The sequence below is a fragment of the Boleophthalmus pectinirostris genome, unplaced genomic scaffold (assembly GCF_026225935.1).
Source record: "Boleophthalmus pectinirostris isolate CB_2022bp ecotype Guang Dong unplaced genomic scaffold, ASM2622593v1 HiC_scaffold_10, whole genome shotgun sequence".
In the NCBI taxonomy this organism is placed as follows: domain Eukaryota; kingdom Metazoa; phylum Chordata; class Actinopteri; order Gobiiformes; family Gobiidae; genus Boleophthalmus; species Boleophthalmus pectinirostris.
This window is the reverse complement of record NW_026570971.1, coordinates 10114744-10133866: the sequence shown is the minus strand read 5'-3', so window position 1 is coordinate 10133866 and position 19123 is coordinate 10114744. Positions and strand designations below refer to the sequence as shown.

Here is a 19123-nt window from a genome sequence, read left to right as displayed (position 1 = left end):
TCTGAGGTGTTCTGCCAGTGGTCTACCTTTTCCAATAATTTCCTTTGTGGATCAATAAAATTTGTCTGTGTATATATATACCCAATTAAATACAACACACTGCTTGCACTGTAGCTCTAACCCACAAATTAGTAAATAATTAAATATGTAAATAAAACTACATTATGCCTCTTTAAAGGTACAGTTTTTTATTTTCTCCTGGTGTAAAAATAATAATAATATTGCTGTTATCATAAATTGCATGGTGATGTATTTAGTTCATATAACGCAATGGTTTGTAAATCCTAACCATAAATAAAAGTCAAAAATTACAGAGAAGTTCTTTATTACAGTCATAGGCAGTAGAGCCATAGAGCATGTCACATTTGAAAATATTAATTAAAACAAAACCAAAAAAAAAAGCAGCTTTTTTACAGTAGAATGCTAATTAATTACAGTAATAAATGTAAAACCAAGAACAGCCTCTCTCTTCCAAAATAAAATGTAAAGCTTCACATTTTAGCCCCTAACAGCAGCTATTTACACTCCCAACGATTCAGTCATTCTATAAATAAAATACTAAATAATCTCACAACACGTTTTAATAGGATGATACCGCAATTAGTTGTTCTTAATTTAAAATTTAAAAACAAATTTGCTTAGGACGGAAGGCACTTGAGACTGCAAACGTCAGTAGTAGCACCCCAGCGTGTAACACCCCATCAATCCCATCAAATTATTCTCCAATTAAAACTTAGAGAAACAATTATGGAATCATCTCATACACTGAAACAGACTTACAAAATTGTTAAGACTTATAAAGAAAAATGTCCACATCTTTGGCCCATAAGTGTATTCTTTTTAAACATACATTCATTCATTAATTCATTCAATTCCTGTGTGGTTTTCAAAAGCGGTTGTCAATTTTTAGAGCAGCTTCTGATGGAGAATCTCCCAAATCATCAACTTTCGAAAGAGCGGCATGTGGCACTGCAAACAAACAACAAAAAGAAGTTTAGTATTTATCCTTTTTAAATATTACGCTCTATTCCGATCTATCTTATAATGCCGTTTCCTCATCAAAAACATAAATACGTGTACTTTAACTGATGGTGATTGGTTAAAGTTAAGTAAAACCATTGTAACAACCTCAAGCTGTGACTTATGGAGAGAGATTATGTGGAAGAACACAGTGAGATATTTCATCAACCCTAGAATTAAAGAACATCAGACCAAGGCAATTATTGGAGAAACTGTAGACATTTTCACATATTCTGGCAATGTTCCAAGATTGCCCCCTACTGGACAGAGATCATTAAAAACATTAAGCTGGACTGCAACTGGAGGAAAATTTTAAGAGTATTTTATTTGGGAAACATACCAATTGGGCTGAAAAAAAAAAAAAAAAAAGGACAGATACTTTCTTCAGATACTACAAGCAGCCAGCAAGAAGGTGATCACACAAAAATGGCTACAGGAAAAACCTCGTACTATTTCAGAATCAGTTGAAATAATCAACGAAATTCAGGTTATGGAACGAATAACATTTTCCTTGTGACACTCCTCAGATAAAGGAGAACTGTATTGGAAAATGTGGAAATCTTACAATCGAAACAAGCCTAATGTAAATTTTTTTTATACATTTTTGCAGATGTCACTTGCTTGATGGTCTCCTATTTTATAATTTATTTTAATTTAATTTTTAATTATTTTTTCCTTTTCTTTTGGTTGGTCTGACAATTTATTCTGTACTACAATACTAATAATTTGTGTATGTAAAAATGCGATACACAAAACTTTTTGGTTTTATATAAAAAAATGAATGAACGAATGATACACGGATTTTCTAAATATCATGTGGTTTTTAAACTCCATACACCTTCACTAGAATCATTTTTGATGATTTCAGTCTTGGAGTTGCCAATCTCTACTGAAATTAAGGCAAAAAGTACCTGTTAACTTGAAAAGTACGAGGTGGAACAGAGCATTTTGAGTTTTGGAGATGTAAACAGACCAATAATGCAAACGTGTGAATAAAACACAACTCTGGGTTTGTTTTTGTTGAGGGAACAACATTCTAACATGACTAAAAGCTCAAAGGAGTCAATTTTGCATAATACAGGACTTTTAATTAAAACAGGTAATTTAATGTATTTTCGTGTTATACCTGTTTAAAGGTAAGAGGTCGCTCCCTTGCTATATAGTCTGCGTATTTACAAGCGAAGACACCACAGTCGCTACCATTCTTCTGCTGGGGAATCTCCTGTATAAAAACATCAAAAGTGAGCAAAAACAATTACACAAAAAATGATGAAGTGTAGCCATGTAGCTTTTCTGGTGGAGGGCTGGCCCCTTGCTTGTATGGAGATGTTATTGCTTTGTCTGGAATGTTACACAGTATGACATTAAACTTAAAGGCGCTGTACCTGAATTTTACATCCTTAAAAATGGGAAAAGGAACTAGTACAATTTAAAAAATCCAAAGTTATTCCTCACTTATCTATATACTGAACTCAGAACATCGCAACTATTCACCGCAGTGAGTTTATATTAAAAGCTTTCAGAGGCCAGAACCAGGTTTTACAGGAACTGTAATGCTAATAACAAATAGCAAGCTAACAGTGCACTTTCTGGTTTTTGGACAACAAAACGCTTTATAACTAGATGCAGACTGTGCACAGTGGACTTGTACTGACCTGAAGAGCTGCTTATACAATAGTAGTATATCACTGACTGACATTTTTAAGATGTCTTTGGTAGCAGAAAAATGTTTTTAATCAAAATTTTCTTTCTAGAGGCATAAACAAAATAATAAAATATATACTTAAATATACCAGAAAATCTACAAATTTTTTATGCAATTATATTTTCACTTTCTGTGCATTTGAAAACTGCAAAACGTCACTGACCCATAGATGTACAGGAGGAGCAGCGGCTCTACTCCAAGCTTCTTCCAAGTGGCCGAGCTCCTCACCCTATCACTAAGGGAGCGCCCAGCCATCCTGCGGAGGAAACTCATTTTGACCGTTTGTATCCGCGATCTTGTCCTTTTGGTCATTGCCCAGAGCTCATGACCATGGTTTTATTTTGATGTCAGAAAGTAAGAAAAAATAAATAAAAAATTAATGTAACACCATACTTTGTAAAAGTGAAAAACTGCATAGCACCCTCAGATGGCTGATGTCCAAAAGTCCTTTATATACTGTGGTCCAAAGCAAGAAAAATTATCTGACGAAGGCTTTTTTGCCAAAAGAAAATAAAAAAAGTAAAACATAAGCTTTTGGACATCGGTCATCCGAGTATGCTATGCATTGTTTTCACTTTTATTTGGCTGTTCCATGCATTTGCACCTCTAGAAAAAACTTTGGTGTGCATTTTCTGTTTCATTTAATGCCATACTTTGTAACATTCCTGCCAATGCCATAACCTCTCCATAGCGTCAAATGGGTGAGGGAGTCTGAACCAGAAAAGTTACGTAGTGGAACTTTAAGTCATACATACACTGGGCCTCATGCTACAGACGGTCCATTTACTGACATCCAGGTCTCGGCCTTTCTTCACTTTGTGCTCCTCTTGAATGTAGAATCTGAAAAATCCAAGATAAACGATTGTACTGAGATTAGTAACTGATTTGTAAAACTCCTGATATAAAAATAAATAAATAAATATACCCACAGTAACAGTTTGCAGATGTCGTCATGCCTCTGCCCCATCGAGTCGTAGGTCTTCACAGTCCTGGATTTGAGGTCGATCACCTACAGAAGAGAAAATTAGCAAAATAAAAAAACTAGTTATATATTAAATAAATATTAGAAAAAAGGGTGACTAACGGCTAAATGTGTAAGAAATCATCTGAAAACTACAGCTGTGTTGTCAAAATACTAAAATTCCAAACCAATTTCAATATGGAAACTCAAATAACACAATTTTATTCCAATATCATAAAATAATAATATTCCCATGTGGTTTTATAGTGTATTACAGACCATTATTAAACTAAAATTTCAGAAAGCAAGGTAAAATTTTCTTAACGTGATTATTTTTCATATCAGTACTTAAAATAAAAATGTTGTAGTTTCCTCACAAATCAAAACACTTTATCTCAAAATAAAAATATATTTTGGCACGCCCAAAGACCACACAACAATAATGACTTTGCAATCTAATTTCTCTAATAATTTCTTGCTATAACATAGATGAGGGGGAAGTAAAATTCATACTGTTAAAATCAGATTTGTGTTGTAACAGAAGAAGGTCTAGTCATAAATGATCAAGTTCAACATTTGTGAATTTACCGTTTGGATATTTCATGGTTAAGTACAATGTCCTCAATTGATGCTTTGCAGTAACATCACGCTGGGGGTGTTCTACACATATCTCTATGGTGGAATGTCCAACAGTTACCAAAGAGCAGGGGTCTCTAACCTGTACCTCGGGACATTAAGTGTAACTCTCCACCCCCCTCAAAGAAGCTCACCAAGGGATTTCTGAATTATACATGTTGTGCTGATTAGGGGTGGTGCAAAAATATTGAAATATCGATATATTGTATCGTTTAATGTAACGATACAATATCGAAATTGTGGCCTGCTGTATCGATATATCGCCAAGAGTATTTTTGGTATATTTTACTAAATTATTTTGTTATGGAGCTACAGTTTCGTTGCTTGCTCAGACGAAGGAAACTCGTTTATGTGACACATTTCACATTTTCACTATTTTGATGATTAAAATGGGCATTTTTTATATTAACTTCGCACAAGAAGTGGAAGACTTTTACTATCACAGCCATGATTTAGCCTTTTTTATTGAACTGTATTGAATCAATTTGAAATATATTGTATCGAATCGAAAGAACACTACCAAACTTTGTGCACTAATAAAAAGGGATGTAACAATATCCAAATCTCAAGGTACAATATTTATTGTGATATTGATTTGAGGTTAATATAATTGTAGATTGGACACTTTTTTGCTTTTAAAATACCTTGAAAAGATTTTGGTGTGTATTATTTCCATCATAATCCCAAGAATTCAAGTAAAAAAACATATTTCTTCATGTTGTCTGCACTGAAATGAATCATGGGATATGTAGTTCCTGATGTTTATAAACTGTTGCGACTATAAAAAGTGCATTTAAGCAAAGGAACTTGTAATTAAATTTATTGTGACAGCCCACGAAATTATTGTGAGACTTTTGACAGTACGATATCACAATATTTCAGTTATTGTTACATCCCTAGTAATAAACAGATAAAGGTTTGTGTTTTAGAGGCAACTAACTGTTCCCCATCTAAGACTTTATTACACTTAATTTCTTGTGACCGCTAAAATTAGTAGCTTTTGACATTTTCTTTCTGAAAAGGTAGCTGTTAAAGAGTTTTTCAAATGCTGTATAGATGATTCTTCGTCTTATTTTATCAAAGGGTATTTCTCAAAGTGTATTTCTCACGGGAAAACCAACTTCTCATTATCTGTTATCTTCCGCAAGGACAGTCCTCCTTACGCACATCCCTTCCTACACCTCAGCAGCTGGCACACACACAATACACATTTTTATTCTCTGTGTTTTTTTTACTGTGATAGAAAAATGCAACCGCCCATTTATTCTTGTAACCTGTCTGATTCGATAAATACGTGACGTTGGACGGTGGCTCTTCGGCAGTTAGGAGCTGTAGCAGCGCCTCCGTCCCTTGCCGCGAGTAAAAACCCTGAATTCTGCCTTCTGAGTTTCTTTGTGTTAATATCTGTTATTTTCTGACAGTAGCTCGCCAGAAGAAAAAGGTAGGAGACCCCTGCCATAGAGACACAGTGCACACTTGTAGGTGTTTGATTTTCAACAAAAATGGTGTGTGTGGGGAAAAAAATGGTTTGCTAATGATAGCTACTGTGCCTTGTGACTAATGATATTTGAGAAGGACTTGTTTAACAGCACAAACCAGCTCACCAGTTTCAGATAAGTCAGTTCTTTATGGTCAAATTGTGTTAAAATAAAGCACAGATTAAAGTCTAACTTGACTAACAGAGTTTCAGACTGTAGAGCCTACAGCCACATTCCCTCGGGGTGTGATGCTCTCAGCTGCAAAGTATCAACAGCAGAACTTCAGGACTTACTGCCAGTGCCCAGTGGACGCCCAGGTGCAGAGGAACCAGGATGAGGTCACAGAGGAACAGGTCCACGGCTTTGGTCCAGCGCTTGACTGCGGCGTGCCCCCCGCTCTGCCCCTGCAGTTTAGGGAAGAAGAACGTGCTGAAGGAGTACACCCTGAGCCCTCCTCCAGCGCTCCTGTCCATCACCAGGGACAGGTAGAAGTTTATCACCTGCAAACACATTTAAGGGTGAATGTTAGGATTAGACCGACCTCTTTAATTCAACAGCGATTTATCAACTGATTATGACCAGTCTACTATAAAAAAATCATCATATTTTGATAAATGTAATTGTTATGTAAACTATGAACTCTAAAAACACACAAAAGACCTTTAAACATATATACCATCCCACCTAATAAACTGATCATTAGAAACACATAGAACCTGTTAAATTACACAGTTATATAAATGGGTAGAGACTCACTTCATCATTGAGCCAGCCTCCTTCCTGCAGCGTGGCCAAGTCCCTTTGAGTGATGCGCAGTTTAAAAGCAGCACTTAACACCAGATTGGGATCCCTCTGAGACAAAGCAGAGCTCACTTCAGCGGCCATTTCCTGAAAAACACGCACACACAGTATGTAACAACAGTGTGAAAATAAACATGTGGGTTTGAACCCTGCGGTTTATACAACGATGCAGAGAATATATGGACGAATTATTTGTTTATTAACAAAGCGGATGTGCGTGCAGCGTGAGTGTAGAAAGTGCCGCTGTCTGTGCAGTTTACATGAGGTTGTAACACTAACTAGAACTGTTGTCAGCGCACTAAAACGGTTTATCACCGTGCAAAATAAAACATAAATTAAGTTATGATGCTAAATGAACATTAGTGAGTGGGATACGTCTTACTTGTACGTGTAAATGCAGGTGAGTGTGTAAATGACAAGAATAAATGTCTCAAACTTCAGTAGCCGCACATCCACTCATACCTGATCGATACAACTAGCCTTGCCCCTGTAAGAGTCTGAAATCTGCTGAGACCCTACGAAACACTGACATGATTCCAGATAGGACAGAGGCTCTTTCTGCAGGAGACATGCGCGAGAAACTAGGGATGATGCGCCGAGGAAGATTCTAGTTGTGTTATTTTGCGCTTCATACACACACCCTCCTCATGGAAAACATATGAAGAAATGCAGATGATGCAGCTTTTAAGTTAACGGCGACTGATGTGGCTGTGGAAGAAGGAAACAGAGCTGCTTGGCATCGGTAAAATGCAAAAATTGTGCGCTGTCCCTGTCTCAAATAAATAAATAAATAAAAATAAATCAATGAGTCGATAGTGAGACGTTGGCGACGGCAGCGTGATGAACTGACTCAATGCAAAAAGACGACAAAAGCTTTCAGAGGCTATAAAAGCAGACGGCGCCAACTTGAAAACATTCTTGAAGATGTGGAAACCTGCGACGTATAGACAAATGCAGTATATATATATATGTACAATTTTTTTTATTTCTTTTAAAAATTAGTTGGTGTGACTTATATTCAGGTCCGGAAATGATGCTAAGAATGCATTAGGTAAGTGAGGACTAACTTTGGACCAGTTAAAAACATCAGGTACTGCGCCTTTTACAAGTCCCTTCCTTCAACCCTATTTCAGTCTTGCATTTGAGTGTTATGTACCATGTTATAGACAGTATCCCACCTTGCTGAGTCTGGGCACGTCTTCCTCAGTGTATCGGCCGTGTACTGTGCTGTGAGCAGAGAAGGGCTCCGGGAGGCACACGGCAGCAGGAGGTGCTTTGTCCACCAGGTTTAGCCGAGTGGCCACTTCAGTAGACAGGTCCACCTCTGCGCTCTGCTTCTGCTGGAACATCATGTTGGGGGAAATTACAGCAAAATGTGGCTGCAGATCTCACAGTAAATAAGTTCTATACGGACTACTACCACTACCTTACATTTTCAAAAATAATAAAAATTAATTAACTGGATGTGCCACCACAGAGAAAGTGCCGTTCAGTAGAGTTTATGGCTAAAGAGGGTAAAGCGGAAAAATAAAAAATGACTAAAAAAGCGTGGTTGGTTACCTTGGTGATCCTTGCATGTTGTGCGTCTTCAACAGGCCCAATGAATGAGTTACTAAAAGTGGCAGCGCACCATCTGTAAAACAATACAAGTAAAAATTCAACGAGAAGTAGAACATTACACAGTTTTAACGCTCTCATACCATGAAAATAGTTAACGTTTAAATCCGACAACCCTTTGACTGTTCATGGATGTTTAAGGCATTAGTCATTTGTGTTTTAGTTGAAGCTCGTCCCTCCTAACAGTAGGTCTTTTACCTTTATTTTGCTATGGTGATGCCCACAGCGTAGTGATTTAAACAGTGATTAACTCGACAAACCTGTGCAATCACCGGTAATACAATAATAAAGCACGGCAGTTCTCACCAATATATGTGTGCAAAAAGTTTTAAATATCCATATATCGTATCGTTTGATGTGATGATACAGAATCGATATCGTGGACTTCTGTATCAATATGTCACCAAGAGTATTTTTTTGGTATTTGTTACTACCGTATTTTTCGGGCTATTAGACGCGCTCTTAAGCCTCCAACCCCATCAAAAAACGACTGTGTGCCCCGCAATCCACAGCGTCCTATACACGAATCCACTCAGGTGTCCCATCATGACTTCGGTAAACTACAAAGCAGCACCACCAGCAGCGCACGCAAACACGCACGGAGCAGACAGCGACCACGCAGCGACAAACACTCGCAGCCACACTCATCACTCCACACCGTCGAGGGACGGAACGGAGGAACGAACAGAAAATCCAGCGGTCCCAGACAGCACCCTCCCTACATGCCACAACTGAACAAAGCCCAGAGTCACTGTGAACGCGCCAAACAAAGTCCGACTGACCCATCCAACTGTTGTGTTTCGTTTAAAGTCCGGGGTGGTTTATTTGTGAAAAAAATTTGTAGATAGACCATTTAATAACAGTGCGCCTTATAATCCTGAGTGCCTAATAGCCCGTAAAATACGATAAATTATTTTGTTACAGTGCTACAGTTTTGTTGCTTGTTTAGAGGAAGGAAACTCGTTTATGCGACACATTTGACATTTTCACTGTTTTGACGATTAAAATGTTTGGGTTTCATATGAACTTTGCACAAGACGTGGTTTAACACAGACTTTTAGTGTCACAGCCATGAGTTAGCCATTATTTTTATTGAACTATATTGAACTGATTTGAAATATATCATATTGAACTAAAAGTGCACTGTATCGAGATATGTATCGTGGCCTATGTATCGAGAAAACACAATGACGTCACGTCCGGGGTGGCATACATTTTGTATCAACAAGTAAACATCAACGTTGTCAACAGTTATCAGCATACAACAACAACACTCATCATACAACAGTACAACATCAACATCGTCAAGCTATTGGCAAGTTTTAACTTTTCAAAGCAACGTTTTTGATCCTCAACATTCAGTGTCTTACAGTAAAATGATGAATTCATGTCAAAACAATCAAATGCAAAACCTACTTCAAAATAAGAGGAACTATCTCTTATCTCTTGACAGACATACGCAACTGTCAACACAAACGAGAGTCCCCACTGAATTTTGCACACCAGCCACTGTGCACGTGTGGAAAAGCTAGATGTAAACAAAAACATTGTTTTCTCGTATCTGCAACTTCTTAATGATACTAGCCCTACATACCAAGGAGCGTTATGCAGTTTAAGCCACGTCATAATGTTACCTCATCAAACATATACCTGGTTGGTGGAATTGTGTTTTGTTTAATTCACACACGTCTGAGTAATCCTTTTTTATTAGTCTGTCTTCTCTGTTCCACCTTGTGATGTCATGTAGCTGTGGTAGTTTTCAAGTGAACAGCCACATTTTACCTTTACGTTCAGCCATTCCAGCTCTGAAATCCTCCAAATGATTCTAGTGACGATGTAAGGAGTTTAGTGATGCACTTCCTGTATTACCACATGACATTACAAGGTGGATCAGAGTGTTTTCTGTTAGAGAAAATAACTTAATATGTGGGATTTGTGTGTTTTACATGTGTGAATGAAACAAAACACAACTCCTGGTCTGTTTGTGATGAGGAAACAACATTATTAGATCAGAAATTTTGTAACATGGGCCCTTTAAGCCGTCGAACACACGCTTTCATACATTTTTGCACTTTGAATTACTCTCTGCTTTACAAATAAACTTACACATTGAGTTTTGTGTAATTCAAACTATGATCATCACATTCACACGCACTCACCTGCCCCTCGGAGTTTGGTTCCTCCATGTAAATACAGCAGAGCCCACTGTAAGAGAGAGATTACCATCAGACCGGAGAACGCAAATAGTCTTGTACATTTGCATTTTAAATAGATATATCAACTGTATCAGTGTAGAGCGACCCACCAGTTTGTCCAGTCTTCTTGGGGCCAAAGGGCTTGTGGGCAGCTGCATGTTCTGTTTTGGATGATAACTCACTGGAAGACAAAGTTTACATCATAAGTCTTCCATTCTAAAGTTTGTGCTAAAATGGAAATAAAAAATGAAAAAATATAATAAAATCTTACTCTTGTGGCTTTGATTGGTTAAAAGGTAGTGGTTGATTCTTGCTGTACTTTTCTGACACCATCTCCAGCAAACGTCTGTAGTGTTCTTTGTTATTTTGTCTAATAGTCTAGAGACACAAAGATAAAAAAAAATAAAAAATGTAAAAAATGTAAAGATAAGTAGAAGCACTACTCTGTCTGAAGCTGTTACTCAAGTTATACTTTAATCTGAGCTTTGTTTTAACACACTGGCCATTTACATTATGTTTTTTCAATTCTGAAGTAATTGTTCTGAATTAAAATATTCTCCTTCAAGTTTACATGGAAATAATAATTCTGAATTGAGGTTTACATGGAAAACACATTAAATCGCCTTTATTTAATTCCGCTCAACATCTGGGGGTGGGGAAGGGTTCTGATTGGACAGGGACACGAACATATTTACGTCGACCGGAAGAAAACACACACTTCAGCTGCTACCGGCTTTTTGTGATCCGTTTGTTGTTACGCCACGGACACAAACATGATCCAAACATTTTTCGCAATCGTTCCGATGATAATTAAGCAACAGCTGGAGAATTCTCTCATCACACTTTACATCTGTCAGCTGAGGAGGAGAAGGGAGGAAGAAGACAAACTGAGTCAACGGCTGCTCTACCTCAGCCCACTCCCACATCCTGCTCGCAAATCCAAAGAGATGTGGATGAAAGTCGGATCATCCGGGTCACGTCAGAAGGGTGACCCAACGAGCATGCGATGAACGACTGGAATTATTTTTAAGAAGAATAAACGTTTACATGATCGTGGAATAAATTAATTCGGCTTTAAAATCAGAATAAACCACCCACCTACTTTGGAATTAACTTTAATTCCGAATAATCATTTTCATTAAGAATTAAGTGTTTACATGGTCTTCTTAAAGCGGAATTATATTATATATATATATATATATATATATATATATATATTTAAATTTGGCATTAAATCCACCGTACTTATGTAAACGTGGCAAGTCTGACTATAAAGAACTGACTTAAATGACATTACAGTCAAACGCATTAGCAAACACTTTTTTTAGTTAGTCATGCTCATTGCTCCTTTCTTGTTGAATATCTAACACCTAAATGGGACAGTAAACTCAGATTGATCACAGGCTCATAAAATGTGTTGTTTAAATAAATTTTTCCTTGAGTTTTCAGATTGTCTACAAACTTGTGTTGGCTGATGTGAGCTGTGTGAACGTTCCTCTGGCGGGGCTTTTACCTCCTCCACGGTGAGACTGGGCTTGTAGCAGCGGTTGTGTCCATGGTTGGAGCTCAAGGGGTCCACAGGGTTGGCCCCCAGCCTCAGAGTGGGTCTGGACGAGAGCAGCTGGAGGGAGCCTCTTCTCTCCGGCAGACCACCACTAAACATGCACACATGTTGGGTTATGTTCTTTGGAGACATTACACTGACTTCCATTCATTTCCTGGAGACTGAACCATAGTCATGTCTAATCTTTACCCATTTTAACTCGTATCTGAACTGAAATCAAGCTGTTGATCTAATAATAAAGGATCAACATTATGGGGACCTGCTTTTTGTTCTCATAAGGTGAGCGTGTATACAAATTTTCCTCCCACCAATGTGATTAATACCCCTCCCAACACACATAAACAAAGGAAGTACTTGTTATTCTATTCAAATTCCAGTTTCAAATACAAATTCCAACCACAACTCCAACAAAACCAGAAGTATAAATATTTACAGGATAATTTGAATCATATTGTGACAGAGTGCCAGTAGTTGTCCTGTCATCTCCCGACCAGCGCATCTTTCTCTGACTCGAGAGTGAGCCTTAGCCTTAGACTGTTTCTCTGCAGAACCTTTTGTGTCCTGCGGTCCAGTACCCCCACAAACTGTTTCCCTCTGTCTGGACTCTGTTTTCCCCACTAGTGCGTTCGAGGGTACAGACTGGGCTCCTACGCGCCCACACGTTCATTACCTCCCTCAGTTTTCCAGGCCTCTCTCTGATTCACGGGCAAAACTGGAGCACTTCCTGGTCATGCCATAAACAGCGCTCGATAGCGCTCTAAAGCAGGGCCCCCAAACCCTGGGCCAAGTGTTGGTACCAGGCTACAAAAGTGCAAACCCCCCCCCTTCCATATGCCCCTGCACCGCGTGGACCGTACCTTCCCCTGCGCGGGCCATGTCTCTAAAACCAGGACTAAACCAGGACTAAACCAGGACAAAACCAGGACTAAACCAAGTCTAAAACCAGGACTAAACCGAGACTAGACCAAGTCTAAAACCAGGTCTAAAACCAGGTCTAAAACCAGGTCTAAAACCGGACTAAAACTGGACTAAAACAGGATTTAACGAGGCCTAAACCAGGTCTAAAACCAGGACTAAGCCAGGACTAAAAAAGGATTTAACCAGGACTGAACCAGGTCTAAACCAGATTTAAACCAGGTCTAAAATCGGGACTAAACCAGGATTTAACCAGGACAAAAGCAGGTCTAAACCAGGACTAAACCAGGTCTAAACCATGACTAAGCCAGGACTAAAACGGGATTTAACCATGACATAAAACCAGTCCGTGGCACAAATGTTGGGGTCCGTGGCTCTAAAAGAAGTCACGTGACCATGGACTCGACCATTGTTGATCATTTGTGCATTTATTCTGTTTATCAGTTAATAAAGTAAAGCCATATGGGGGTTATTTAAGTAATTTTTATTATGTTGATTTATAATTTGCTTTATGTTCATGACTCATGAGTACTGTTTTTGGCTATGTTAAACCTTTAAACCCCGGTACTGGCTTGCTGTTCTGTACGAACCCGTGACGGATATTTTCTTGTCTAAATAGTATTCTTTACAATTGTTAAATTCTTTCTAATAACTACATAAAGCAGGTGGTGTACTTGACTGGCTGTTGCACATTTTTGTAACAATCAAATAGCTTTAGATTGTGGATGTGAATTGATAAAAATATGCTATGTTAAATTGAACTAAAGACAATTACTTATTTGTGAAAGTTTGAGTCAAAAGCCCACAATTTTCTGACAATACCGCAAAAAATATATATAAAATAAGTATAATTTCCACTTACCCATGCTTCCTCATCAAAGGAGGAGAGGAGGTTTTGAAGGGATTCTTGGCTCCACCTGGTTTATCTGTGATGACAAAATCACAACGAATAAATACACAAACAAATCACAACTAAAATCCCAGGGGCTTAAATGGAGTCATCTTACCCATTATCCAGTCGGACTTGGTAATGCAGGAGGTGTGGAGCTCATCTATCCCCATCGGGGTAACAAGCTGCAACAGCACAGCAACATGTCAGAACAACAGGACAACGTGACAACAGGTAAGGAGGTACAAGAACAAGATGGTGGTACAAAAGTTAATTGTATTGCAAAGAAATGGACTGAAATTTCACCTTTTTGCCACAACTTGAATGTAAAATAAAAATAACATAAACTTTTCATTTATGTTTATGTAATACTTTGATTTTAAATTGTTTCTATTTTAAAGAGTTCTATATGGATGACGTCACACTTGGGACAATTTTATCAAAAACTTCAGCACATTTTATGCTTGCAAAACAGCAAAGTCTTAAATATAATGATCTTAGGTGTGTTTTAGTCAAATTAAAAGTCAAACCTGCCAATGGCAATTTAATTACAAAAACATTGGGACAGGATGGTCAAAATGCCCGTACTCAGGAAGTAAATGCAAAAGAAAAATCTTTTTGGGCCCATGCGCCAATGAGCACAGGCCGCTGACAACAATACGATGCCATCTTGGGTTCACCTGCAGATTTTATTATATTTCTATGGTTTTAAAGCTGAAATACAGTTGTATTCTCTGAGCTGAATAGTCTCTACCTAAAGCCCAGCACCTGCAGCCGGTCATGAATCAGTGCTAGTGCAGCCTCTGTAGCTCAGGGACGGAATTCTGGAGGTTCTGAGCTTTCACATGAGGCATGTTCATACAGACTGTTACTTGATCAGATGCAAGGTGGATAATGCCAAGGGATCTACATTCCCAGCAAAGCAATACAATCTCCATGGAGGCAGCAGATGGGCATTTACTATAAAAAAATAAAAGCACAAAACCAAGTACAAGTACATTTTGGAGAAGCCTACCTGAGTGTCTTCATAATGGGAGTGTTGGTAGTCACTCTTTACTGGTCTCCGTAACCTAAGGAGACCTGCTACTCCAGCTACGGTCTTCTTGACGAAGCTGAGGACTACATCTGGAAAAGAAACGCATAGAGCAAAATGTTTTATGGAACAGTTACAGAAACCAGAGAGACAATTATTAGACATAAACAACCAGAAGTTACCTCGCTTCCGTCGCTTGACCTCCACCTCACTTTTGTAAACGCTTTCATTTATGTCGATGCTGTAGACAGAAAATCAGATGTGCATGTTATTATTTATTATAGATGGTGACACTGGTCTACAAAACTTTTCATGTGAAGGAAGAGCCGCCTGATTGTCTTTAGTGAGATGTCATAGTTTTGTCTAGAAGTTCCACAGTATGGCATTAAACTGATCAATCTCCATGGAGACAAGTAGGTGGCATACAAGTAGGCGTCTTTACAAAGCAGATCTGTGCGGAGGCGACACCACTCACAGCAAGAATTTAGTTTTTTAACAATAAAAAACAACTTATTTAAATCAGTGCTAGTTTAAAAAGTGTAATGCCATAGTGTGGAACATTTCAGGTGAGGCCGTAACATCTCAGACAAGCAGGTGATGGACCCTTCACCAGAAAAGTTACAGAGTGCTCCTAATTAATGGTGAGAAATGCTGTGCAATTGGATAGAGGTTACATTCCCGTAATTATCTTTACAAGAATCATCTCTATAAACTAAACCAAGTTTAAACTGGGGAAAATCCAGAATCTAACTCAGGTACCAAAACTAAAAACTATTCTAGATCAGGACTATTTCAGGGATAAACTTCCAAAATAGGAGAGATCAGGAGCTACATTTCCCAAAGATTTTCATGGTCAATAGGTCATGGTCATTGTCCATTTAAGCTCGTTTAGAGTGACCAGGCGTCCCTATTCACAGTTCCCATTCTTTTTCACTGACAAAATTTCAAAACATTTACATGACTTTTTCATGACCTAAAGTGAGTTTTCCATGATTTTACAGCACTACATGTGTATAACTTATCATACTTTTAGGGTTAAATATGAAATGTTAACCTCTTCCATTCACTATGGTTTGGTTTTAAAGTTATTTAACATTCAAAATACTGTCAGTGCATTTATTGTCATCTCTTTTAAACAAAAGGCACATACGTTTGGAAATAATCATAACAGTCTAATGAGAACTTAACAGAACGCTGTAGTTGTGTAAAAGAGATACTAAAATTCCATGACTTTTCCAGGATTTCCATGACCGTGGGAACCCTGTTATTTACCCAGGACAGTCCCGATTTTGAGCCCAGTGTCTCCCATCCCTGCAGATTTACACAGAACCAGTGATTTGTCTCAGTCTTATACAAGAAGTGTCCCAATTTTTGACCAATTTGATCTAAACCAGGTCTAAACTACAATTAAACGAAGGCTAAACCAGGACTAAATCAACTCAAGGACAAAAAAAAAAAAAAAAAAAAAAAAAAGAACAATCACATTTTTTGACTAATCTGATCCCTGCCAACAGTAAACAGGAGCATAGATTGTAACTTGTTTAACCCAAATACAGAAAACCGTGTTTGTTATGACAAAGAAGCAAAAAAATGCAGCAACAGAACAACTCCCCCAGATTATGACCGACACAAGAATGCACAATGTTACACACTCTTTTCACAATTTATTTACAATTTATTTATACCAACCACCTCAACCATCGGGTGTGTCGCAGTTTAGAATTTTTTTGAATGTTGCATTTTTTGCTTTATTGTCATAAACAATGGATTTCTGTTTTTTGGCTAAACAAGGGAGTTGGCAGGGATCAGATGAGTCAAAAATGGTGATTGTCCTGTTTTAGTCCTGGTTTAGACTTGATGTAGTCTTGGTTTAATCTTAGTTTAGTCCTGGTTTAGATCAAATTGGTTAAATAGGTCAAATAGGGACACGTGGGACATTTCTTGAGGCATTTCTTGACATTTCTTGTATACAAATTGTGAAAAATGGCTGGTTTTGGATAAATCTGCTGGGACAGGGGACACAGGGCTCAAAACTGGGACTGTCCCAGGTAAATAGGGACGTCCAGTCACCCTATTCTATACACATGATCTATTGATCTTTTTGGTGGTTTGTAATAATAAAATTGTGAAACGAGAGCGTATTTAAGTAAAATTGTTATGCAGAGACCATTCATGACGAACACGTGAGTCTGTATAGTCACATTTTCTTTGTGTTTTGGTCGTTTTTAAGCAGTTTCTCTGTATTTTACTTAAACAGATGACAATTTATGCCTTTCTTTGCTGTTGGCAGGGATCAGATTGGTCAAAAATAGGGACACGTTGGAGATTTCTTGTATAAAACTGGGACAAATTCGTAGTTTTGGATAAATCTGCTGGGACAGGGGACACAGGGCTCAAAACTGAGACTGTCCAGGGTAAATAGGGACGTCTGGTTACCCTATTCTATACACATGATCTATTGTATTTCCCAATAGTGGTAATGACAACAACGTGGAGAATTGACTGGAAGACGATACGAGACAAACATCAATATTCACAGCTTTCTCACTACTCGATCTGACATTATATTTGCATAGGGTGACCAGAATTTCAAAATAAAAAAACAAAAACTGAGATATCCCTGTTTTTTGGTGGTTTATAATAATAAAATTGTAGTAAAATCGTTCTGCAGAGACCATTCATGACGAACACGTGAGTCTGTATAATCACATTTTCTTTGTGTTTTGGTCGTTTTCAAGCTGATTTTCTGTATTTTACCCAAACAGATGACAATGTATGCCTTTCTTTATTGTTTACAGGTATAAAATTGGTCTAAAATAGGGACACGTGAGAGATTTTTTGTATAAAACTGGGACAAATCTGTAGTTTTGGATCAATCTGATGGGACAGGGATCACATGGATCAAAACTGGGACCGTCCCGGGTAAATAGGGACGTGTGGTCACCCCACATAACCCCAAAAATCTAAGAATATGTGAGTTTATTGTCAGGAGCGTGATTCAAACCTGTGGTAGCTCCGTTTAGCCGCTCTGCCGCTGCTCCCCCCGCGCACGCTGCTCCCGCTCCGGCCGCTCTCCTCCGCCGGACACTCGGTCAACTTCTGCCCAGCGAGGGGCTCAAACAGCGATGAGATGCCGTCAACTATCCATCCATACATCCCAGACAAGAACCAGAACACGGGATCAAGCGGGTGGACGCGGGCCAGGACGACAAATTCGGGAAGAAACGCGAGCTGCGACACGTACTGTCAGTGGCGCGTTAGCTTAGCATTAGCCTCCGGACTGACGTGCTTGTGCGTCATGGGGTAGAGGAGCGCTTGTTTTGGCGTATTAGGCTTGTGCGGCGTCGTGGTAAATACGTTGGGGTTAAAGAGAAGCGTTGTGTAGGTGAGGAAAACAAACGCACAGCAGACAGGTTAAAGGGCGCCACAGGGACAGTTATTTTGCAGCGTCGGTTATATAACGTGAAAAGTAAATATAGGTGTAAATAAAGCAGCGTAAGCTCACCAAAGCACATTAAATATTATAAATACAATTGATGCGTTATTTTAATACATTTCGTGTGCATCTCTGCCATTTATTTATTTATTTAATGTGTTTTTTGTTTTGTTTTTTGTTTTATTTAGCAGGGACAGTGTACATTAATCAACATTTCTGTAAATAACTGGCCATGAATGATTTTGTAAATGAGAAATAAATTGTTATACAGAGACCATTCATGAGAAACATGTGAGCCAGTACAGTCACATTTATTTTATTTTATTTTAATTTTTATTTGTTTTCACATTGTTTTGGTCGTTTTTAAGCAGCTTTTCTGTATTTTACCTAAACAGATCACATTTTATGCCTTTGTTTGCTCTCGGCAGGGATTTATTTATTTATTTAATGTGTTTTATTTAGTTTATTTAGCAGGGACAGTGTACCTGAATCAACATTTCTGTAAATAACTGGCCATGGATGATTTTGTAAATGAGAAATAAATTGTTGACAAATATGTGAGCCAGTACAGTCACATTTTCTTTGTGTTTTGGTCGTTTTTAAGCAGCTTTTCTGTATTTTACCTGAACAGATCACATTTTATGCCTTTCTTTGCTCTTGGCAGGGATTTATTTATTTATTTTTAATTTTTTAAAATGTATTTTAGTTGGTTTATTTAGCAGGGACAGTGTACATTAATTAACATTTCTGTAAATGACTGGCCATGGATGATTTTGTAAACGAGATGAGGTTTTTCCAGCTTAACAAGTTGTGCTTTTTTAAAATATTGCAGTGTTTTTTGTCTAATATCTTTCTTGTCTGTTTGTATAGTGA

The 19123-nt window shown here is 38.1% G+C and overlaps 1 protein-coding gene across 2 annotated transcripts; it reads right to left on the bottom strand.

The window, feature by feature from the left end:
- Positions 1 to 308: 308 nt before the first annotated feature.
- On the bottom strand, positions 309 to 18108 carry senp2 (SUMO specific peptidase 2). Of its 2 annotated transcripts, none has more exons than XM_020917556.2 (17): positions 17819 to 18108; positions 14997 to 15055; positions 14797 to 14906; positions 13900 to 13966; positions 13755 to 13818; positions 11927 to 12068; positions 10685 to 10791; positions 10524 to 10594; positions 10378 to 10423; positions 8162 to 8234; positions 7780 to 7941; positions 6557 to 6688; positions 6094 to 6300; positions 3655 to 3734; positions 3481 to 3565; positions 2147 to 2242; positions 309 to 969 (listed from the first exon to the last, which is right to left on the bottom strand). In XM_020917556.2, exons 1-17 carry the CDS (start codon positions 17968 to 17970, stop codon positions 907 to 909), a joined length of 1716 nt encoding a protein of 571 aa, XP_020773215.2. In that variant the 5' UTR covers positions 17971 to 18108; the 3' UTR covers positions 309 to 906. The 2 variants fall into 2 exon arrangements, with proteins under 2 accessions (XP_020773215.2, XP_020773216.2); XM_020917557.2 differs by having other exon boundaries at positions 7780 to 7938.
- Positions 18109 to 19123: the final 1015 nt, after the last annotated feature.

Excerpts from the sequence above, each read along its gene's own strand:
- senp2 (XM_020917556.2), bottom strand. The coding sequence starts at position 17,970 with ATGTATGGATGGATAGTTGACGGCATCTCATCGCTGTTTGAGCCCCTC. Across the intron at positions 13,967-14,796 it reads CCCATTATGAAGACACTCAG|CTTGTTACCCCGATGGGGAT; the intron begins GTAGGCTTCTCC and ends GTGCTGTTGCAG. Across the intron at positions 13,819-13,899 it reads CAAGTCCGACTGGATAATGG|ATAAACCAGGTGGAGCCAAG; the intron begins GTAAGATGACTC and ends TTGTCATCACAG.